Source organism: Stegostoma tigrinum, chromosome 17, assembly GCF_030684315.1.
Source record: "Stegostoma tigrinum isolate sSteTig4 chromosome 17, sSteTig4.hap1, whole genome shotgun sequence".
Classification (NCBI taxonomy): domain Eukaryota; kingdom Metazoa; phylum Chordata; class Chondrichthyes; order Orectolobiformes; family Stegostomatidae; genus Stegostoma; species Stegostoma tigrinum.
Window position 1 is genome coordinate 23,212,452 of NC_081370.1, and position 17,344 is coordinate 23,229,795.

At 41.2% G+C, this 17,344-nt stretch overlaps 1 protein-coding gene across 3 annotated transcripts in view; it reads left to right on the plus strand.

Moving 5' to 3' along the window:
* ush1c (Usher syndrome 1C) overlaps positions 1-17,344 on the plus strand; it is a 211,973-nt gene that overhangs the window by 62,120 nt on the left and 132,509 nt on the right. For all 3 annotated transcript variants that reach the window (XM_059652022.1, XM_059652023.1, XM_059652024.1), the window contains exons 5-7: positions 6,712-6,820; positions 7,441-7,465; positions 17,056-17,113. In XM_059652022.1, coding sequence (XP_059508005.1) covers positions 6,712-6,820; positions 7,441-7,465; positions 17,056-17,113 — 192 coding nt within the window. The remainder of the gene's footprint in view (positions 1-6,711; positions 6,821-7,440; positions 7,466-17,055; positions 17,114-17,344) is intronic.

Below are 17,344 nucleotides of genomic sequence, written 5' to 3' on the forward strand. Positions count from 1 at the left end.
AGGAACTGCCGATGCTGGAGAATCTGAGAGAAGGCGTAGAGCTGGATGAACACAGCAGGCCATGCAGCATCAGAGGAGCAGGAAAGCTGAATTCTTGGATCTAGACCCTTCTTCAGAAATTGGGGAGGGGAAGGGGATTCTGAAATAAATAGGGAGAGAGGGGGAGGTAGAAGATGGATAAAGGAGAAAATAGGTGGAGAGGAGTCAGACAGGTCAAGGAGGCGGGGTTGGAGCCAGTAAAGGTGAGTGTAGGAGGGGTGTTAGGGAGGGGATAGGTCAGTCCAGGGAGGACGGACAGGTCAAGGGGGTGAGATGAGGTTAGTAGGTAGGAGATGGAGGTGGGGCTTGAGGTGGGAGGGAGGGGATAGGTGGAAGGACAGGTTAGGGAGGCGGGGACAAGCTGGACTGGTTTTGGGATGCAGTAGTGGGAAGGGAGATTTTGAAGCTTGTGAAATCCATATTGATACCATTGGGCTGCAGGGTTCCCAAGAGAAATATGAGGTGCTGTTCCTGCAACCTTCGGGTGGCATTGTTGTGGCACTGCAGGAGGCCCAGGATGGACATGTCGTCTGAGGAATGGGATTCGGGAGCTGGAATGGTTGGTGACTAGGAGGTGCAGTTATTTAGTGCGAACCGAGCGTAGGTGTTCCGCAAAGCGGTCCCCAAGCCTCCGCTTGGATACCCTGATGTAGAGGAGGCCACATCTGGAACAGCAGATACAGTATGCCACATTAGCAAATGTGCACGTGAACATCTGCTTGATGTGGAAGGTCTTCTTGGGGCCTGCAACGGGGGTGAGGGAGGAGATGTAGGGGCAGCTCTCGCACTTACTGCACTTTCCGGGAAAAGTGCCGCGTGTGGTGGGGCTGGAGGGGAGTGTGGAGCGGACATGGGAGCGAGTGGTCCCTCCGGAAAGCAGATAAGCGTGGGGAGGGAAAAGTGTATTTGGTAGTGGGGTTGGATTGCAGATGGCGGAAGTGTCGGTGGATGATGCGTTGGATCCGGAGGTTGGTGGTGTGATACGTGAGGACGAGGGGGATTCTGTTTTGGTTGTTATTGCGGGGAGGGGGTGTGAGGGATGAGTTGCGGTAAACAAGGGCATTCTCAGCCACTGAGTTGGGGTGGGGGGGGGCATGTAGTTGCGGTCCTTGAAAAATGACGACATCTGAGATGTACAGGAGTGGAATGCCTCATCCTGGGAGCAGATGCGGCGGAGGTGAAGGAATTGGGAATAGGGGATGGCATTTTTGCAGGAAGGTGGGTGGGAGGAGGTGTATTCTAGGTTTCTGTGGGAGTTGGTGGGCTTGAAATGAATATCGGCTTCCAGGTGCTTGCTAGTGCTGGAGACAGAAAGGTCCAAGAAGGAGGGAGAGGTATCGGATATGGTCTTATGTTTCAGCTTGCTCCGTTGTAGGTCTGAATCTCCCAATGGCCTGCCATCCTTTGTCTTTCCTGGGCCTTGTGTTGTTTTGCCACACTTCCCACCACCTTTCTTACCTTTAAGTTCGAAAGTTCCAGTTAGTTCCCTTCACCGCTGGTTGCTCCTTGGTCATTGCTTCCTTTCTGAAATCAAACTGATATCGTGAGCGCCATCTTGTGGCAGAAGTTAGTCAGTGCCAATGATCTTGGGAGGTCACATTCACCGACCAACTTCGGCCACCGACCAACTTCGGCCACCGTCTGAAGCATGGTCAGTCCTCCAATGGAGCAGTGAAGATGAGTAGTTTTGAAGAAAAAAGAAATTGGTATTTTAGTTCTTTTAGATTTATTGATGCATTTTATCTTGCAAGTTATTTTAACTGGTAATGTAATTTTACACATCCAATATTTCAACTTTTACATTGCTTATTATGGCCGAAAAACATTGCCCCAAGGAATCTTAATCCGTCTTTAATATTGACTACAATAGGAAAGTATGCCTCATTGTGAATTGTTTTGCTTAAAGTTGTGATTTTCAGGAACACAGCTATAATTTCAAGTGAGGATGGGCTTCAGGGCACCAGACCCAGTCAGGCAAGCTGCAGTCATGATGGACAGGGTCACTGATTGAAGATTGTGCGAGGGGTGAGGGTTATATATTTGTTGGCCAGAATCCAGAGTACTCAAAAAAAGGGCCGCGTCATGAAACCCACCAAAATGACAGTCTCCCCTTGCACCAAGGCTGTTGTATCACTAGTAAAAAGGCAATAGAGGCAGAAGAAGGCTGCTAGCAAAGGCATGGGAAGTTGTCAGCAATCCACAAGTTGGTCAGCATCGCACAGGAAAAAAATGGTGATAAGAGCAAAGTGCTGAAGAAACACAGCAATTCTGGAAGAATCTGTGGAGAGACAGAAAGAGATTTAACATCTCAAGTTCAACACAACTTCTTCAGGCCTCTATTTATGACTCAAAACTTTAAGCCTTTTCTTTCTCCACTGATGCTGCCAGAGCTGCTGTGTTTCTCCAGCACTTTTGTGGTTGGCTTTTCAATTACAAGACTTCCATTTAGTTTGATTTGTATTGTTTGAGAAGGAAATGGTTGGTTTCGTGTTCAGCTATGAGAAAAAAGTGAAAGAATTTGACTTCTTATATGTTGCCTTGTTGCATCTTTAAGATTCCAATGTTCTACAGCGAACAAGTTACTTTTTGAATTCAATAATTCTTATGTAGTTAGCACTGGCAGTCAATCTGTACCCAAAGAGATTCTGCTATTGATGAACCAAATAATCCACATTTAGGAGGAATGGTTGATCAGACACCCAGAGAACGTTTTACGTCGCTGAATATTGTCATGGGATTGTGAACAAGCAGATAGGTCCTCTATTCAATGTTCTATCCAAGTGATTGGATCTCTAACATTGCAACATTTGGTTAGCAGTACATCAAAGAGTCAACTTTGATTATATATTCCAGGCTGTAGTGTTGAGCAAAATTCAAGGAAGAATAAATCTCTAGCATTAAATGGATGGAAGCTAGTTCATCAAAAATAAAGGTGAAAGAGGAGCTGAGATAAACCACTCATTTTCTCCCCTTCCCTAGTTTTTGTAGAGCTATGCCATAGGTTAAAACACAAACAAGATACAGCTGCAAGAAAGCAAGAGCGGGGGGTGAGTGGAGAAATGAGGAACATGAAGGACTGAGATCATGCTGCAAAGTTGTTTTAATCAATTTTGAGTCCAAGAGGCTTTAAAGCGTCTAAACAGAAAATGAAGCGTTGTTCCTCCAGCTTGAGTTGAGTTTTGCTGGAAAAACTAATACTGGTGATATATCAGGGCAAAAATGCTAGCATGGGAGCAAGGGTGTTTATTGGAATGCCAAGCAACTGGAAGGTCAGAGTCAGTCTGGACTGACAGAGCAAGCAGTCACTCAGTCTGTGTTGGGTATTATCAATGTAACGGCGATCTCATCGTGAGCAGCTAGTACAGTAGACAGATTGGAAGAAGTATAATTAAGGCATTGTTTTGGGGCCTTGGACACTGAGCAGGGAGCAGAGACAAATGGACAAGTGTTACGCTTTCTGGAATTTCATGAGAAGGTGCTATAGGAGAGTGAGGAATTGTTCAGAGTGATAGTAGAGTGCACCAGGGTGCCACAGAGGGAACAGACCGTGTGGAATACTGACAGCGGAGGGGAAGGGTAAGATATATTTGGTGGTGGCTTTCTGCTGGAGATGCTATGAATGGTGGAGAATGATTCTTTGAATGCGGAGACTGGTGGGCAAGGTTCCCTCTAAGCTGCATGGAAGCACCAAGGGTCTGTGCATGTCAATCAGTGTGCTAACACATTAACTTCCAGGTTCTCCAGCTGCCACTTTATAATGAACCTCGGAGCTCTGTGCAGCAGCCAAAGAAATTAGAGGGTAAGTAACTGGTGCGGTGGAAAGAGAGGACAAGGAGAACCCAGTGAAGGCTGAGGATGTAGGGCATTTCGGAGGCAGCCCGGTGGAAGGTAGCATCATCAGAACAGACGCAACAGCAACAGAGGAACCAGGAATAGAGTCCTTACAGCAGGCAGGGTATGAGGAAGTTTGGTTAGGGTACCTCTGACAGTCTATAATAGATATTGGTGCACAGCCCATGGAAACAAATGAAAACAGAGAAATCAAGAAGGGGTAGGGAAAAGTCAGAGATGGACCAAGTGACAGCGAGAAAAGGATGGAAATTCTTGGCAAAACTAATGATTTGACTCACATTTTCTCCAAATAGAAAGGTTCAAAAACCACTCATCCAGTTTGGTGTCTATCAAGTAATCAACTCAAGATTCATGGTAACAAAGTGTGGAGCTGGATGAACACAGCAGGCCGAGCAGCATCTCAGGAGCACAAAAGCTGACGTTTCAGGCCTAGATCCTTCATCAGACCTCTGAAAGATCTAGGCCGGAAACGTCAGCTTTTGTGCTCCTGAGATGCTGCTTGGCCTGCTGTGTTCATCCAGCTTCACACTTTGTTATCTCGAATTCTCCAGCATCTGCAGTTCCCTTTATCTCCGATTAAGATTCATGGTGTTCGGCATAATTTCTCCACAAGATGGCATAGCTACCCAGACTTGCTCATTTAAGAGAATTTATTTTACAACAAGCCATGTAAAATTGTTTGTTACTCTTAAATGGATGTTAATTTCAACACAAGCAAACATCCTACTTGAGGGTTTTACTTTACACCGTCCCTTATGTCATCATTTGATCTTCTGGAACCAGTCTAAAGTAATCGTCAGCTCCCAAAGCATTACATCATTCCTTTCCTTTTCCAGCTTGTTGACCTTTAACTCCAGAGCTGTCTTACACTTTTCCTGGAGCACGATACAATGTCTCCTTATTTCAAGAAAATTGTAAGTGTATTAGAAGTACTTCAGAGAAGGTTTATTTGACTAATTCCTGGAATAGAGCGATTGTCTTGTGAGAGATGTTTTGACAAGTTCGGCTCGTATCTGCTGGATTTCAGAAACATAGATAACTTGATTGAAAAATATAAGGTACTGAGGAATTTTAAAAGACTGCATATGGATTGAATATTTCCTTTTTTGGGAGAATCCGGAACTTGGGGTCACTGTTTAAAGATAAAGGGCTATCCGTTTAAGAAAATTAGGAGAAACTTTGACTCTCAGATGGATCTTTAGAACTCTTCCTCAAAAGGTTGTGGAGCAGAGTCTTTGATTACTTTTAAAGCAGAATTAGTTAAATTTTTACAAACTGGGGTGTGGGGGTGGTGTGAAAGATTGAGGGTAGGTGGGAATGTGGTGCAGTCAGATTATTGACTGGCAAGGCAGGCTGAAGGAACAGAGTTGTTTATTCCTATGTACAGAAGTAGTTAAATTTCACAAACAAGCTACTTTGTTCTCATGGTGGATTTGCAACTTTAACATAAGATACGAGCATTTTATGTATTCCTCTGCCCTTCCTCCAAACTAACAATTCGTTCTTTCTCTCATCATTTAGCACAGTACATTTATTGTTCTTGTTGAAAGATCTCTGACAGCTGATTTTCACTGTCAAGAAACAAATTGGATTTTGGACTGAAATTTTGGAGAGGGGAGAGGGTTGTGAAGGAAAGATGGCGGTGAGCTGATGGACCCAAAAGAAGGCCATGCTGTTGCCATTGCCCAACTGTGTGCTTTCCACCTCTCATTGGGAAGGCGATTTCACCCTCTGGAGCTGTTCTGCATTACCCTCAACAACCCTCTCCATTGCCACTTTTAAAAAACTCCAGCCTGTGAAGAAGGGCCTAGGCCCGAAAAGTCAGCCTTCCTGCTCCTGGGATGCTGCTTGGCCTGCTGTGTTCATTCAGCTCTACACTTTGTTATCTCAGATTCTTGTTCAGGACTTGTTCTTCCTGATATCTTCAAATTCATTATATTCTCTTTGCATTAGCTCCTCCCTTTCCCATCATCTCTTCAGTCTCATCAAAAGTCCAAACTTTGCTCTTTGAATGATCTACTCAAACATTATATCTCACCATATCTTGTTCCACTTTCAAAAATAATGAAAGAACTGGATGCTGCATAAATCAGAAACAAAAAACAGAAGTTGCTGAAAAAGCTCAGCAAGTATGGCAGCATCTGAAGAGAAATTGGAGTTAATGTTTCGGGTCTGGTAACCCTTTCTCAGAGTTCTGAAAAAGGGTTACCAGACCTGAAATGTTAACTCCAATTTCTCTTCACAGATGCTGCCAGACCTAGTGAGCCTTTCCAGCAACTTCTGGTTTTTGTTCCACTTTCACTCAGCTCATTCTTGACTCTCCACTGACTTGTCCATCTCTCATCTCTTGCCCCATATTGTAAGGGAAAAATAGGTGCACTCGCGTTCGACATATTTTTCCCCACATTTTACTTGACAAGTTCTTTCCCTATCTGTTTTCCACAATGATATCTTTATGCCTTCAAAGTTCAATTTGCTTGTGTTGGAAAAAAAACAAATTTGAGCGTGAACAGTCCAGAGGTGGAGCCTGGAACCTGGAACCTTCCCAACCTAGGGTTCAGGTACAATCAGCAGAAAAACAGAAAGCTGGAAAAACAAAATTTCTTAAAGTGCAGAAAGGCCAAAAACAAGGACAGGCTGGAGGAATATAGTTAAATGAATCATACTGATTCATGACCTAAATACCTGGAAGGAAAGTTATTTCTTAGAATTACAGAATTTGGGTCAGAGACTTCAAAATAGCTGGGATATTACACTTACAAACAATGAGTTTTGTTCTGACTTGGTACTCCAATTTCCTTTTAATATGTTTTTTTCCAGCTTGGAGATGAGATTGTTCGGATAAATGGTTACTCAATAGCATCTTGCACCCACGAGGAAGTGATAAACCTAATCCGCACTAAAAAGACTGTCTCCCTGAAAGTCAGACGTAAGTGTGTAAGCGTTTATAATCAAGCTATAAGAGTTGCTATGGAGAATAAAATCAGGCCTCGTATTATTCAATATGAGATTGCTAATCAAAATTTAAAGATCAAAGTTTTCAATTATAAATCCTCTGCAAAGCTGTTAAGTTGATTGTGCATATTTTATTAAAATAATGCTTTTTAATTTGGTAGGTCGTTGTTTTATGAAAGATTATGCCCATCTTCCTTATTGCCACTGAAGAATATTTTGAAACTGGTGCAATGTGGGCAAACACACATACTTAGATGTGTATTCAATTATTTTTCATGTGTGTTCCTGTATGGTTGCCAAATGGAAGCAATACATTTTCTCTCAGAACTTAAGAGCAATTATTTTGGAACATCTGTGTGTCCTGTAATTCTAATAAAAGTCATTCCATTATTGTATGGATACACCTAATTCTAATGGTATTTTCTTCCTTTCTGTTGCGGCAATATAAAACCAAAGGACAGGGAAAACATATACAATAAAACATGTCTTTTGGTTTGATCTTTCCATCCATTCTAATATTTCCTTCTGAGTACTTAAAATTCATTACGGGTGACAGCCCAGACACTGTTAATCATGTCTCTGCTTTCTTTTCAGATGTTGGAATGATTCCCGTTAAAAGGTGAGGTATTTATTTAAAAGACTATGTCAGAAATGTCTGAATATCTGTATGGTAGTTAGTTAAATGCATTTACGTTGGCTTACTGCACAAAACAGACTCACCAGCAATTTTAGCTTATCCAGTTTAAATGTAACTGCTTGCAAAACATGAAGAATGTAATTCCAGATATATATGCCACACACAAAAGCAGTTCATTTAGTTTTCTCTCATCACCAGAGCCTTTTGTCATTGAATTTATTGGCCGAATAGGAAGTTTAATTAACTGGGCTGGAGCTTCTTCCTTTAGGGCATATTGTTGCCAATTTGTACTTGTCAAATATATTTTTCCTTTTATGAGTGATCTTCAAATTATTTCTGTATTGGCTTCCATCAACTGAGAACATTCTGTTATCTGAATCTGAAAGTTATGGTTCAAGTACTTTGATGAATTTACACATGTTACGTGAGCTGATGCTTCAGCTCATAACAGGCAGCGCTGCTTTTCAAATAAAAGGTCAGTTGACCTCTTATCAGCCATCTTAGGTGAGTGATACAAGTTGATGAAAAGCTACCTTGACCGATGTTATTCCATTAATCATCACGAGCAGTAGAGCTTATTTAGTCATTCATTTGCTAATTGCAGGAGATTGCTGTGTGCAACTTTTGTCGGATTTAGATTTATAATTAGACAATCCACAGGAAAAGTCTGCATTTTGTTTTATCATGCAGTGTCCTTCTAGAAGACCAACATAAATGGCAAAATATTCTGAAAGAATTGGTTTCCTGACTATCACATTCTTAGTTTCCAGAAATGCCTGTGTGATATTAGGTTACCATTGCAGAAGAAAGACTCAGAAGCAAGAAGATAAGCAGTAAATGAATCTCTGTGGTGGGATTCCAGCCGGCTTGGTGTCAGGCAGTTCATAACATAGAGAATTTGTGTGTTGGTTGAATGTAATGTGAAGTGTGTGATTTTTCAAAGTATTTACAGTTTGGATTAGTATTATGTAGGTTTTGTTTTGTACATATAAGAAAGTTTAATGAATTAACTTTCCAGTATTTCTGGACCCATGATTCTGTTTTACCCAGTATGGGAAACAAAATTTCCGAGCTGATAATGGGGATTTGTTAGCACTGGGAGGGCTTTGCGAGCAGAGTAGACATTGCACTCAGAAGAATCAGGAATTTTATTTCGCTCAGGGGAAAATCCCAAGTCTTGGAAAACTTGTTGTATTCAGTTTGCAGAAGTTCTGGTAGAATCTAGAAGTATGAAACAGTTTCTACTGAAAAGAGGAGATAGTTTAAAACTGTTAGGAAATACATTACCTCGGTGTGTATGGACTTTAGCTTGAAAGCTCGAGATCAGAAGTGTTTGACCAGAACTCTGAAAGTGTTATTCAAAATTGAGAGAGTTGAAGCTCTGTTATGTGGCTAATTAAGAAAGAGGCTACCAAACTAGCAAGACCAGGAGTTGAAAGAAACATTTAAGTCAAATTTAGAGATATGATAGAGAAGAATATTCTTCTAGTGTTTGAATACTGTAATGTGATAGCGCTGAATAGATGGGATAATATTTTACCATGTGTTTTGAAATCTTTTGTATTGTGTTTTATGTAAGTAGATTGGCTTATTCTATTTTATCTTCATTTCTTTTGCGCAATAAGCTTCTGTTTTATTGTTAAAATCACATTTGCAACACTGTGCAGTTGTATTTCAGTGAAAGACCACCTCATCAAGAAGAGGAAAAAAGAATCTGTCAAGCCAGTTTTCAGTCTGAGAATAACATCAGCTCGAATTAGACCAATAAGAGACTCTTGCAGGATTTGAATTCACTGGACAAAACAGGGATCTGTATCTTCCTTTTTTAATGATGGGTATATAGCAGTTCTGCACATAAAATTGCTTTAAGGTCAGATTTATTGCATGGAATTTAAAAATAACTTTTAGCAACATTTAAAGCTTTCTAGCATTAGAAGATATAACAGTGGATTGTTGGAAATCTTCGATTAAATCTGAATTTTAGTCAAATTATTTCATGTGATTAAGACAGGTATGACACAAGTGAGAGAGGTTTATAGACATGCACCTTCTGTGAGTTTGGATAAGATACAGCTGCAGGTGAATGCAAGTCAAGTTAGTTAAGAATGAAGTTAAATCTATGGCACTGAATGACATAGGGTCAGAGGATGTGGAGTCTGTGTGGGTGGAGTTGAGAAACCACAAAGGCAAAAAAACCCATATTGGGAATTATGTACAGACCTCCTAACAGTGATCAGGACCAGGGGCGCAAGATGCACTGGGAAATAGATAGGGCATGTCAGAACGGCAAGGTCACAGTGATCATGGGGAACTTCACTATGCAGGTGGACTGGGTGAATAATATTGCCGGTAGATCCAAAGAAAGGGAATTCATGGAATGTTTACAGGATGGCATTTTGGAACAGCTTGCGATGGAGCCCACAAGGGAGCAGGCTATTCTGGACTTAGTGCTATGTAATGAGCCAGACTTTATAAAAGATCATAAAGTAAGGGAACACTTAGGAGGCAGCGATCATAATATGGTAGAGTTCAGTCTGCAGTTTGAAAGAGAGAAGGCAAAATCAGATGTAATGGCGTTACAGTTAAATAAAAGTAATTTCAGGGGCATGAGAGAGGAACTGACAAAAATCGACTGGAAACGGAGCCTAACGGGGAAGAAAGTAGAGCAACAATGGCAGCAGTTTCCGAGTGTAATTGAGGACACAGTACAGAGGTTCATCCCAAAGAAAAGGAAGATTATCGGGGGTGGAATTAGACAGCCATGGCTGACAAATGAAGTCAGGAAATGTATCAAAGAAAAAGAGACAGCCTATAACGTGGCCAAGAGCACTGGGAAATCAGAAGATTGGAAAGGCTACAAAAACAAACAGAGGATAACAAAGAGACCAATAAGGAAGGAGAGGATCAAATATGAAAGTAGGCTAGCCAGTTATATTAGAAATGATAGTAAAAGTTTCTTTCAATACATAAGAAACAAACGAGAGGCAAAAGTAGACATTGGGCCGCTCCAAATTGATGCTGGAAGGCTAGTGGTGGGAGATAAAGAAATGACTGAAGAACTTAATAAGTACTTTGCGTCAGTCTTCACAGTGAAAGACATGAGTAGTATGCCAACAATTAAGGAGAGTCAGGGGACAGAGTTGAGTATGGTAGGCATTCCAAAAGAGAAAGTGCTAGAAAAGCTAAAAGGTCTAAAAATTGATAAATCTCCAGGCCCCAATGTGCTACATGATAGAATTCTGAAGGAGGTGGCTGAGGAAATAGCGGAGGCGTTGGTTGTGATCTTTCAAAAGTCACTGGAGTCGGGGGAAAGTCCCAGATGATTGGAAAATCGCTGTTGCAACACCCTTATATAAGAAAGAATCAAGACAAAAGATGGAAAATTATGGGCCAATTAGTCTAACCTTGGTTGTTGGTAAAATACTGGAATCGATCATTAAGGATGAGATTTCTAAGTTCATGGAAGTGCAGGGTTGGAGTAGAACAAGTCAGCATGGATTTAGTAAGGGGAGGTTGTGCCTGACAAACCTGTTAGAATTCTTAGGTTAGACCAGGGAAACCCAGTGGATGTTATCTACCTAGACTTCCTAAAGGCCTTTGATAAGGTGCCTCACGGGAGGTTGCTGAGTAAGGCGAGGGCTCATGGTGTTCAAGGTGAGTTACTGGCCTGGGTTGAGGATTGGCTGTCTGACAGAAGGCAGAGAGTTGGGATAAAAGACTCTTTTTCAGAATGGCAACCGGTGACAAGTGATGTTCAGCAGGGTTCAGTGTTGGGGCTGCAGCTGTTCACTTTATATGTTAATGATCTGGATAAAGGGACTGAGGGCAATCTGGCGAAGTTTGCCGATGATACGAAGATAGGTGGACAGGCAGGTAGTACTGAGGACGTGGGGAGGCTGCTGAAAGATTTAGACAGTTTAGGAGAGTGGTCCAGGAAATGGCTGATGAAATTCAACATGAGCAAATGCGAGGTTTTGCACTTTGGAAAAAAGAATATAGGGGTGGACTATTTTCTAAGTGGTAAGAAAATTCATAAAGCAGAAGTACAAAGGGATCTGGAAGTGTTGGTCCAGGATTCTCTAAAGGTTAACTTGCAGGTTGAGTCTGTGATTAAGAAGACGAATGTAATGTTGTCGTTTATCTCAAGAGGGTTGGAATATTAAGGCAGTGATGTGCTTTTGAGACTTTATAAAGCTCTAGTTAGGCCCCATTTAGAATACTGTATCCAATTTTGGGCCCCACACCTCAGGAAGGACATATTGGCACTGGAGTGTGTCCAGCAGAGATCCACACGGATGATCCCTGGAATGGTTGGCCTAACATACGATGAATGGCTGAGGATCCTGGGATTGTATTCATTAGAGTTTAGAAGGTTGAGGGGAGATCTAATAGAAACTTACAATATAATGCATGGCTTAGAAAGGGTGGACGCTGGGAAGTTGTTTCCGTTAGGCGGGGAGACTAGGACCCGTGAGCACAGCCTTAGAATTAGAGGGGGTAAATTTAGAACGGAAATGAGACAACATTTCTTCAGCCAGAGGGTGGTGGGCCTGTGGAATTCATTGCCACAGAGCGCAGTGGAGGCTGGGACGTTAAATGCCTTCAAGGCAGAGATTGATAAATTCTTGATCTCACAAGGAATTAAGGGCTATGGGGAGAGTGCAGGGAAGTGGAGGTGAAATGCCCATCAGCCATGATTAAAAGGTGGAGTGAATTCGATGGGCCGAATGGCCTTACTTCCACGCCTATGTCTTATGGCCTAAGTCTAGGGTCAAAATGATGACCAGAAATGTGAGAGATCTACATAGTGGATGCTGGGTGGGAAAGCTAAAATTTCACATTGGTATGGAAAGTAATACAAGTGCTTGTAACTACTTGAAGCTTTTTTTTATATTAACAATTTAAAGTGAAACTTGTCTTTTTATTTGAAGTATCCTTCTCTGGGTAATTTATACTTCGCCTTGGTTGGTTTATTATAATAAGTTTTCAGCTGTCCTGCTTAATGTCATTTTATTTAAACATTATTTATTCTTTCTGGTATGATTTTATTTTAATTTAACATCACCTTTTTTTGTTTAAATATGGTTTTGTGTACATTTTCAGCATCCAAGTTGTGTGTCACTATCACACGTTTGCATCTTGTTTTCTTTAAATGCTGTTGATAAAAGGAGTGGAGAAGAGAGTTGAAAAGATTGAGAGTGTGCCCAGCACAAAGACAAAGTGAGTTCTAATGGTGATAAGGGAGTGATAATGTTGCAAGACAGGTGTAAGTGAAGGAGTGAAAAGGGACAAAAAAAAGGCCTGCTGTGCTGAAACAAAGCCAACCAAGCACAAGGAAATCACAGCCAGAGGTAAATTGGGGGATAATCAAAATGAAGAACTGAGGTCACACTCAAGTTGTTGAGTCCTGGAGAGCGTAAAGTGCCTTAGTCGAAAAGAAGGTGCTACTTCTGTAACTTGTGTTGGGATTCAATGAAACATTGTAGCAGGCCCAACATGGAAATGTTAGCAAGGGAGCAAGATGGTTTATGATGATGGCAAGAAACTGGAAGGTTGGTATCACAGAGTACCGGCGTTTCTCAAAGCGGTAATCCAGTCTGCATTTGATCTCACCAACGTGATGGAGTCTACATTGTGAGCAATGGATATAGTTGAATAGATTGAAAGTACAAGTAAAACACTGCTCCTGAAAGGTGTATTTATGGTCTTGGACAGGGAAAAGGGGAAAGAGCATGTGTTGGGACTTCTGTGATTGCATGGAGAGGTTAGGGAGTATTAGAAGTCTTGGAGGAGTGGACCACGCTGTTGCAAAGGGAGCAGATCCTATGGGATGCTGAAAGTGGACATAGGCTCGTCTGAGTCATAAGAACTATCCTTGACTCCCCAAATGCCAAAGGATGTGTATTTCTGCTTGGCTGAGCTATCCCACCCTACCTTACACTTCTTAAGTTACTGGATTTAATGTACTTTTTTGAATTACTTTAATCTTACTCCTATACTATTGACTAACTCTGGAGATGAGTAAAAAATAGAATTCTTTGCCCTTGCTCACAAATCAAGTCCCGTGCTTGTGACTGTACATTCTTTATTTCCCTGTGCTAGTTTAGAAATTTGTCTTTCAGAATTACTGAAGATAAAATGCAGCCCAGAATAGCATGTGTTCAGTGATCAATCAGCTCTTCCTCTTTCTGCTAATGTCACTCCTTGATCTTGTGACTTAATGACCATCTGCCTGTTGCTGATCAGAGGTAGGACGTCCACCCTATTGGAGAGGAGGTCCTGCCTCCAAAGGATGCTAAATAAACAAATGGCCAGCCACTTCCCGGTTTCAGAAGTATCTCCAGGAGTGAGGGATGTTACTGGAACTGCACCAACCAGAAGCTATACAGCCCTAGTGAAGTATCAAGGGTGTTGACTGGGAATAGGGAGCATCTGTCTTTGAATGCTTGGTACACCAGTGAGTCCACGCTGGGGAGAGGCTGGTTACCTGCTCCAATTGTACGCAGGATTCACTCAACTAGCCTATCTACTGAGACACCAGTGAACTCTTACTGGCGAAAGGCCTTTTAAATGTTCAGACTGCAGGAAGTCCTGTAAAAGGTCTGGGGAATGGATGCTCCATCAAACTGACAAGAGACCATTCAAGTGCCCTTATTATGGCACTGGGTTCAGGAGATCATCCGACGTCACTCTACACCAGTGGATTCACACAAGGAAGAGGCTTATCTGGGTGTGTAGGTGGATTCACTCAGTTAGCTCACCTGCTGACGCAGCAGCAAGCACATACTTGGGAGAGACCATTTACCTGCACTGACTGAACAAAGAGATTCACTCAGCTTTCAAACCTACTGAGACACTGGTGGGTTCACTCCGAGTGACTGTTTAAATGCCCAGACTGTTGAAAGTTCCAGGGAACTTATCTCCCATCAACATATTCACACTAACGGTCTGTTCAGATGCTGTCACAATGGGACTGTGTTCCCATGTGAAGGGCCTTTTGACTCCTCCCCTGGTAAAGGTGCATTGGACGAAGGCTACAGACTTGATACAAATGCCATTTTATAGGCACTCCCTGCTTATCAACCCATTCCCAGGAATATGTCAAGCACAGCCCCAACTAATGCAGCAACAGCATTCTGATTTTACTTGATATCAATTTGGATCTGATGGTACACTGCTCAGTGGACTTGCTTCCATACACTCAATTGCTTTGTGTTGTGAGATAATAAAATGTGAGGCTGGATGAACACAGCAGGCCAAGCAGCATCTCAGGAGCACAAAAGCTGACGTTTCGGGCCTAGACTCTGATGAAGGGTCTAGGCCCGAAATGTCAGCTTTTGTGCTCCTGAGATGCTGCTTGGCCTGCTGTGTTCATCCAGCCTCACATTTTATTATCTTGGAATTCTCCAGCATCTGCAGTTCCCATTATCTCTGCTTTTATGTTGTGCTTTGTTTTACTGTCAGTATATCTTTTAAAGACATGCTTGTGGTACTGTCACCTTATCATAACATGACCTGAATGTCTAACAGTTGCATCCTTCATCTTGCCCTGAGATGACTTGAAGCATAACAAACTACTGGAAGTATGTTGCTCAGTGCTCCCTGATGTAATAAACTGTTAGATTACTAGCACTGACATTCTTTATCTGAGTGAATCTAATGTGTGTATAAAATAGGAAAATGAAATACAGGTTTTAGGGATTCTTCAACACTATAATATCCATACCCAGTTTTTAATGTTACAGGAGATTAGAGAGATGTTGCTACATCAGATAAAATACCTTGCTGGAGGCAAGCTCACAACTGATACCAGTGGTTGCTATTTACAAAGGACTCCAATGTTTTTGTGGTAATTAAACCTGTAAAGAATTACATTGAAGAAAATAAAGCTTAACAAGATCTCTAAAAAAAACAGTCTCAACATTCAAATGACTTGTCCTTACTGATACATTAATTGGTTCAGCTATTTTCTTTCTCTAAATTACCTTAAAAATAAAATGAAAAACCAGTGCAACACCATTTCAATTTTTTTTTGGCAGAATTTTTACCTACAGGTGGACACACGTCAAAATATGTACACAAACACTGTACAGCATTTCTTGATGTCTTTAAAGCACCAGGCACCAAGAGACATTTGGCATACATGTGCAGAAAATCTCATTAGAGGCCGAGCCAGACCCCAGAATAAAAACATAGGTAACCCAGAAGACAGTAAATCCTACAATACACATGCAAACACACTGAGGTTCAGTCAACCAAAACAGAAAAAATTCAGTAGATGACCAAGCTTTCCATATTGTTAATCTCTCACACCATGTCAATGATATAAGAAAATCAGAAGCTTTAAAAACCAATAATGCCATACGTCTTAAAAAACAGGATAACAGACTAAAAGCTAAAATCATCACGTGGGCTGGTGTAAACATATTAGCATTATGCATCCAAAAATTTGTGTGCCTGAGCAGCCCTCAACATATAATGGATCACCAATTCCATGCACTGGCAGAATTATACTGTAGTGCCAATAGACAAGCTCAGATCACTTTGAAGCATGATGCGGTATTGGAAGCACATTCCTATGTTTTAGCCAAATAGCATAGTGTTAACCCAGACGGCTGTCGGCCTGAAGAATGTAATGCTTTTAGATAATAGTTAATTGTAAAATCTGGAAATTTTCAACACCACAGTATCCACAACCAGTTTTTTCTGTTGTTGGCGATCACATAAGTGCCGACACATCAAGTAAAACACTTTAAACGTGGCAAACTTGCACCATTTTAGTTACATTTTCAAACAGCAATTCTTTCCTCAAAATCTAAAAAGTATGTCTAATCCTAATTATAACATTATGGCAGCCAAAACTATTTCTATCCTCTTGTGTAATCACTTATTTTGGAGCAGTCACATTTGGTTAAGCTTCACATTTTCGGCTGCACCTCCAAATTGCTACTTGTGCAGTGTTCTTCTAATTATTCACGTGACCTGACCTTACAAAGCTCATTGTGAGTGCCTGGCAACCAGCCATTCCAGCAAGTTTTGCTGATACTGTAAAATTTAGATTATGTTATTCATTACATCTTAAATCTGACATTATATCCTTCAGAGTATTCCCTGAGAGTGTTTACAGCTTGTTTTGCAAGTCTTTATTTTTCAACGGTTATTACTACCCTTCATGCCTATGTAACAGTGTAATAAAGAAAATCGTAATTGCTATACACTTGCTCTAGCTTGATGAAGGAATGATCCAACGGTGATTGATTACCGTAAATGCCAATTGCATTGAGTGTACGGTGCAGGTAAGAAATGAGAAATTCTAAATTTAAGATTATTTTTCAGTAGCTATGTATTTATCAGTCTGATCTTCCACTTCTCCCCTTAATTACTGGGGAATTAACAAGATTTGTGTCATTCAGTTACTGATAATTTGACAGGAGAGCAAAGCTTTATGTTCCTAATTTCTGACTTGATAGCACACCAGTGACTTATCCTTTCAGCCAACTGACAAGGTGACATGACAGCAGTAATGAAAAACACTTGGCAGAGGTGAATAATGTTTCATTCTTTTTCTCTAGTTCTTCTGAGGAGTCTTTGAAATGGCAGTTTGTGGATCAGTTTGTGTCAGAATCTGGAGTAAGTTATGAAGTCTTTTCAGTTGATATTTGTTCCTCTTCATTTTATCGTCATTGACAACTCTTGGTAATATTTCACTGGAAACTATTTGAAACTTCATTTCTATTTTCATTTTAAATTAGATCCACTTGTTGGGTGAAATGTTATGGTCTTTCCTGTGGCATGTTCAAAGTGGGAAGGGCCTTTTGTTAAGTGGAATGGTGGTATTCCTGAGCCCTGTCAGCTTCCCAC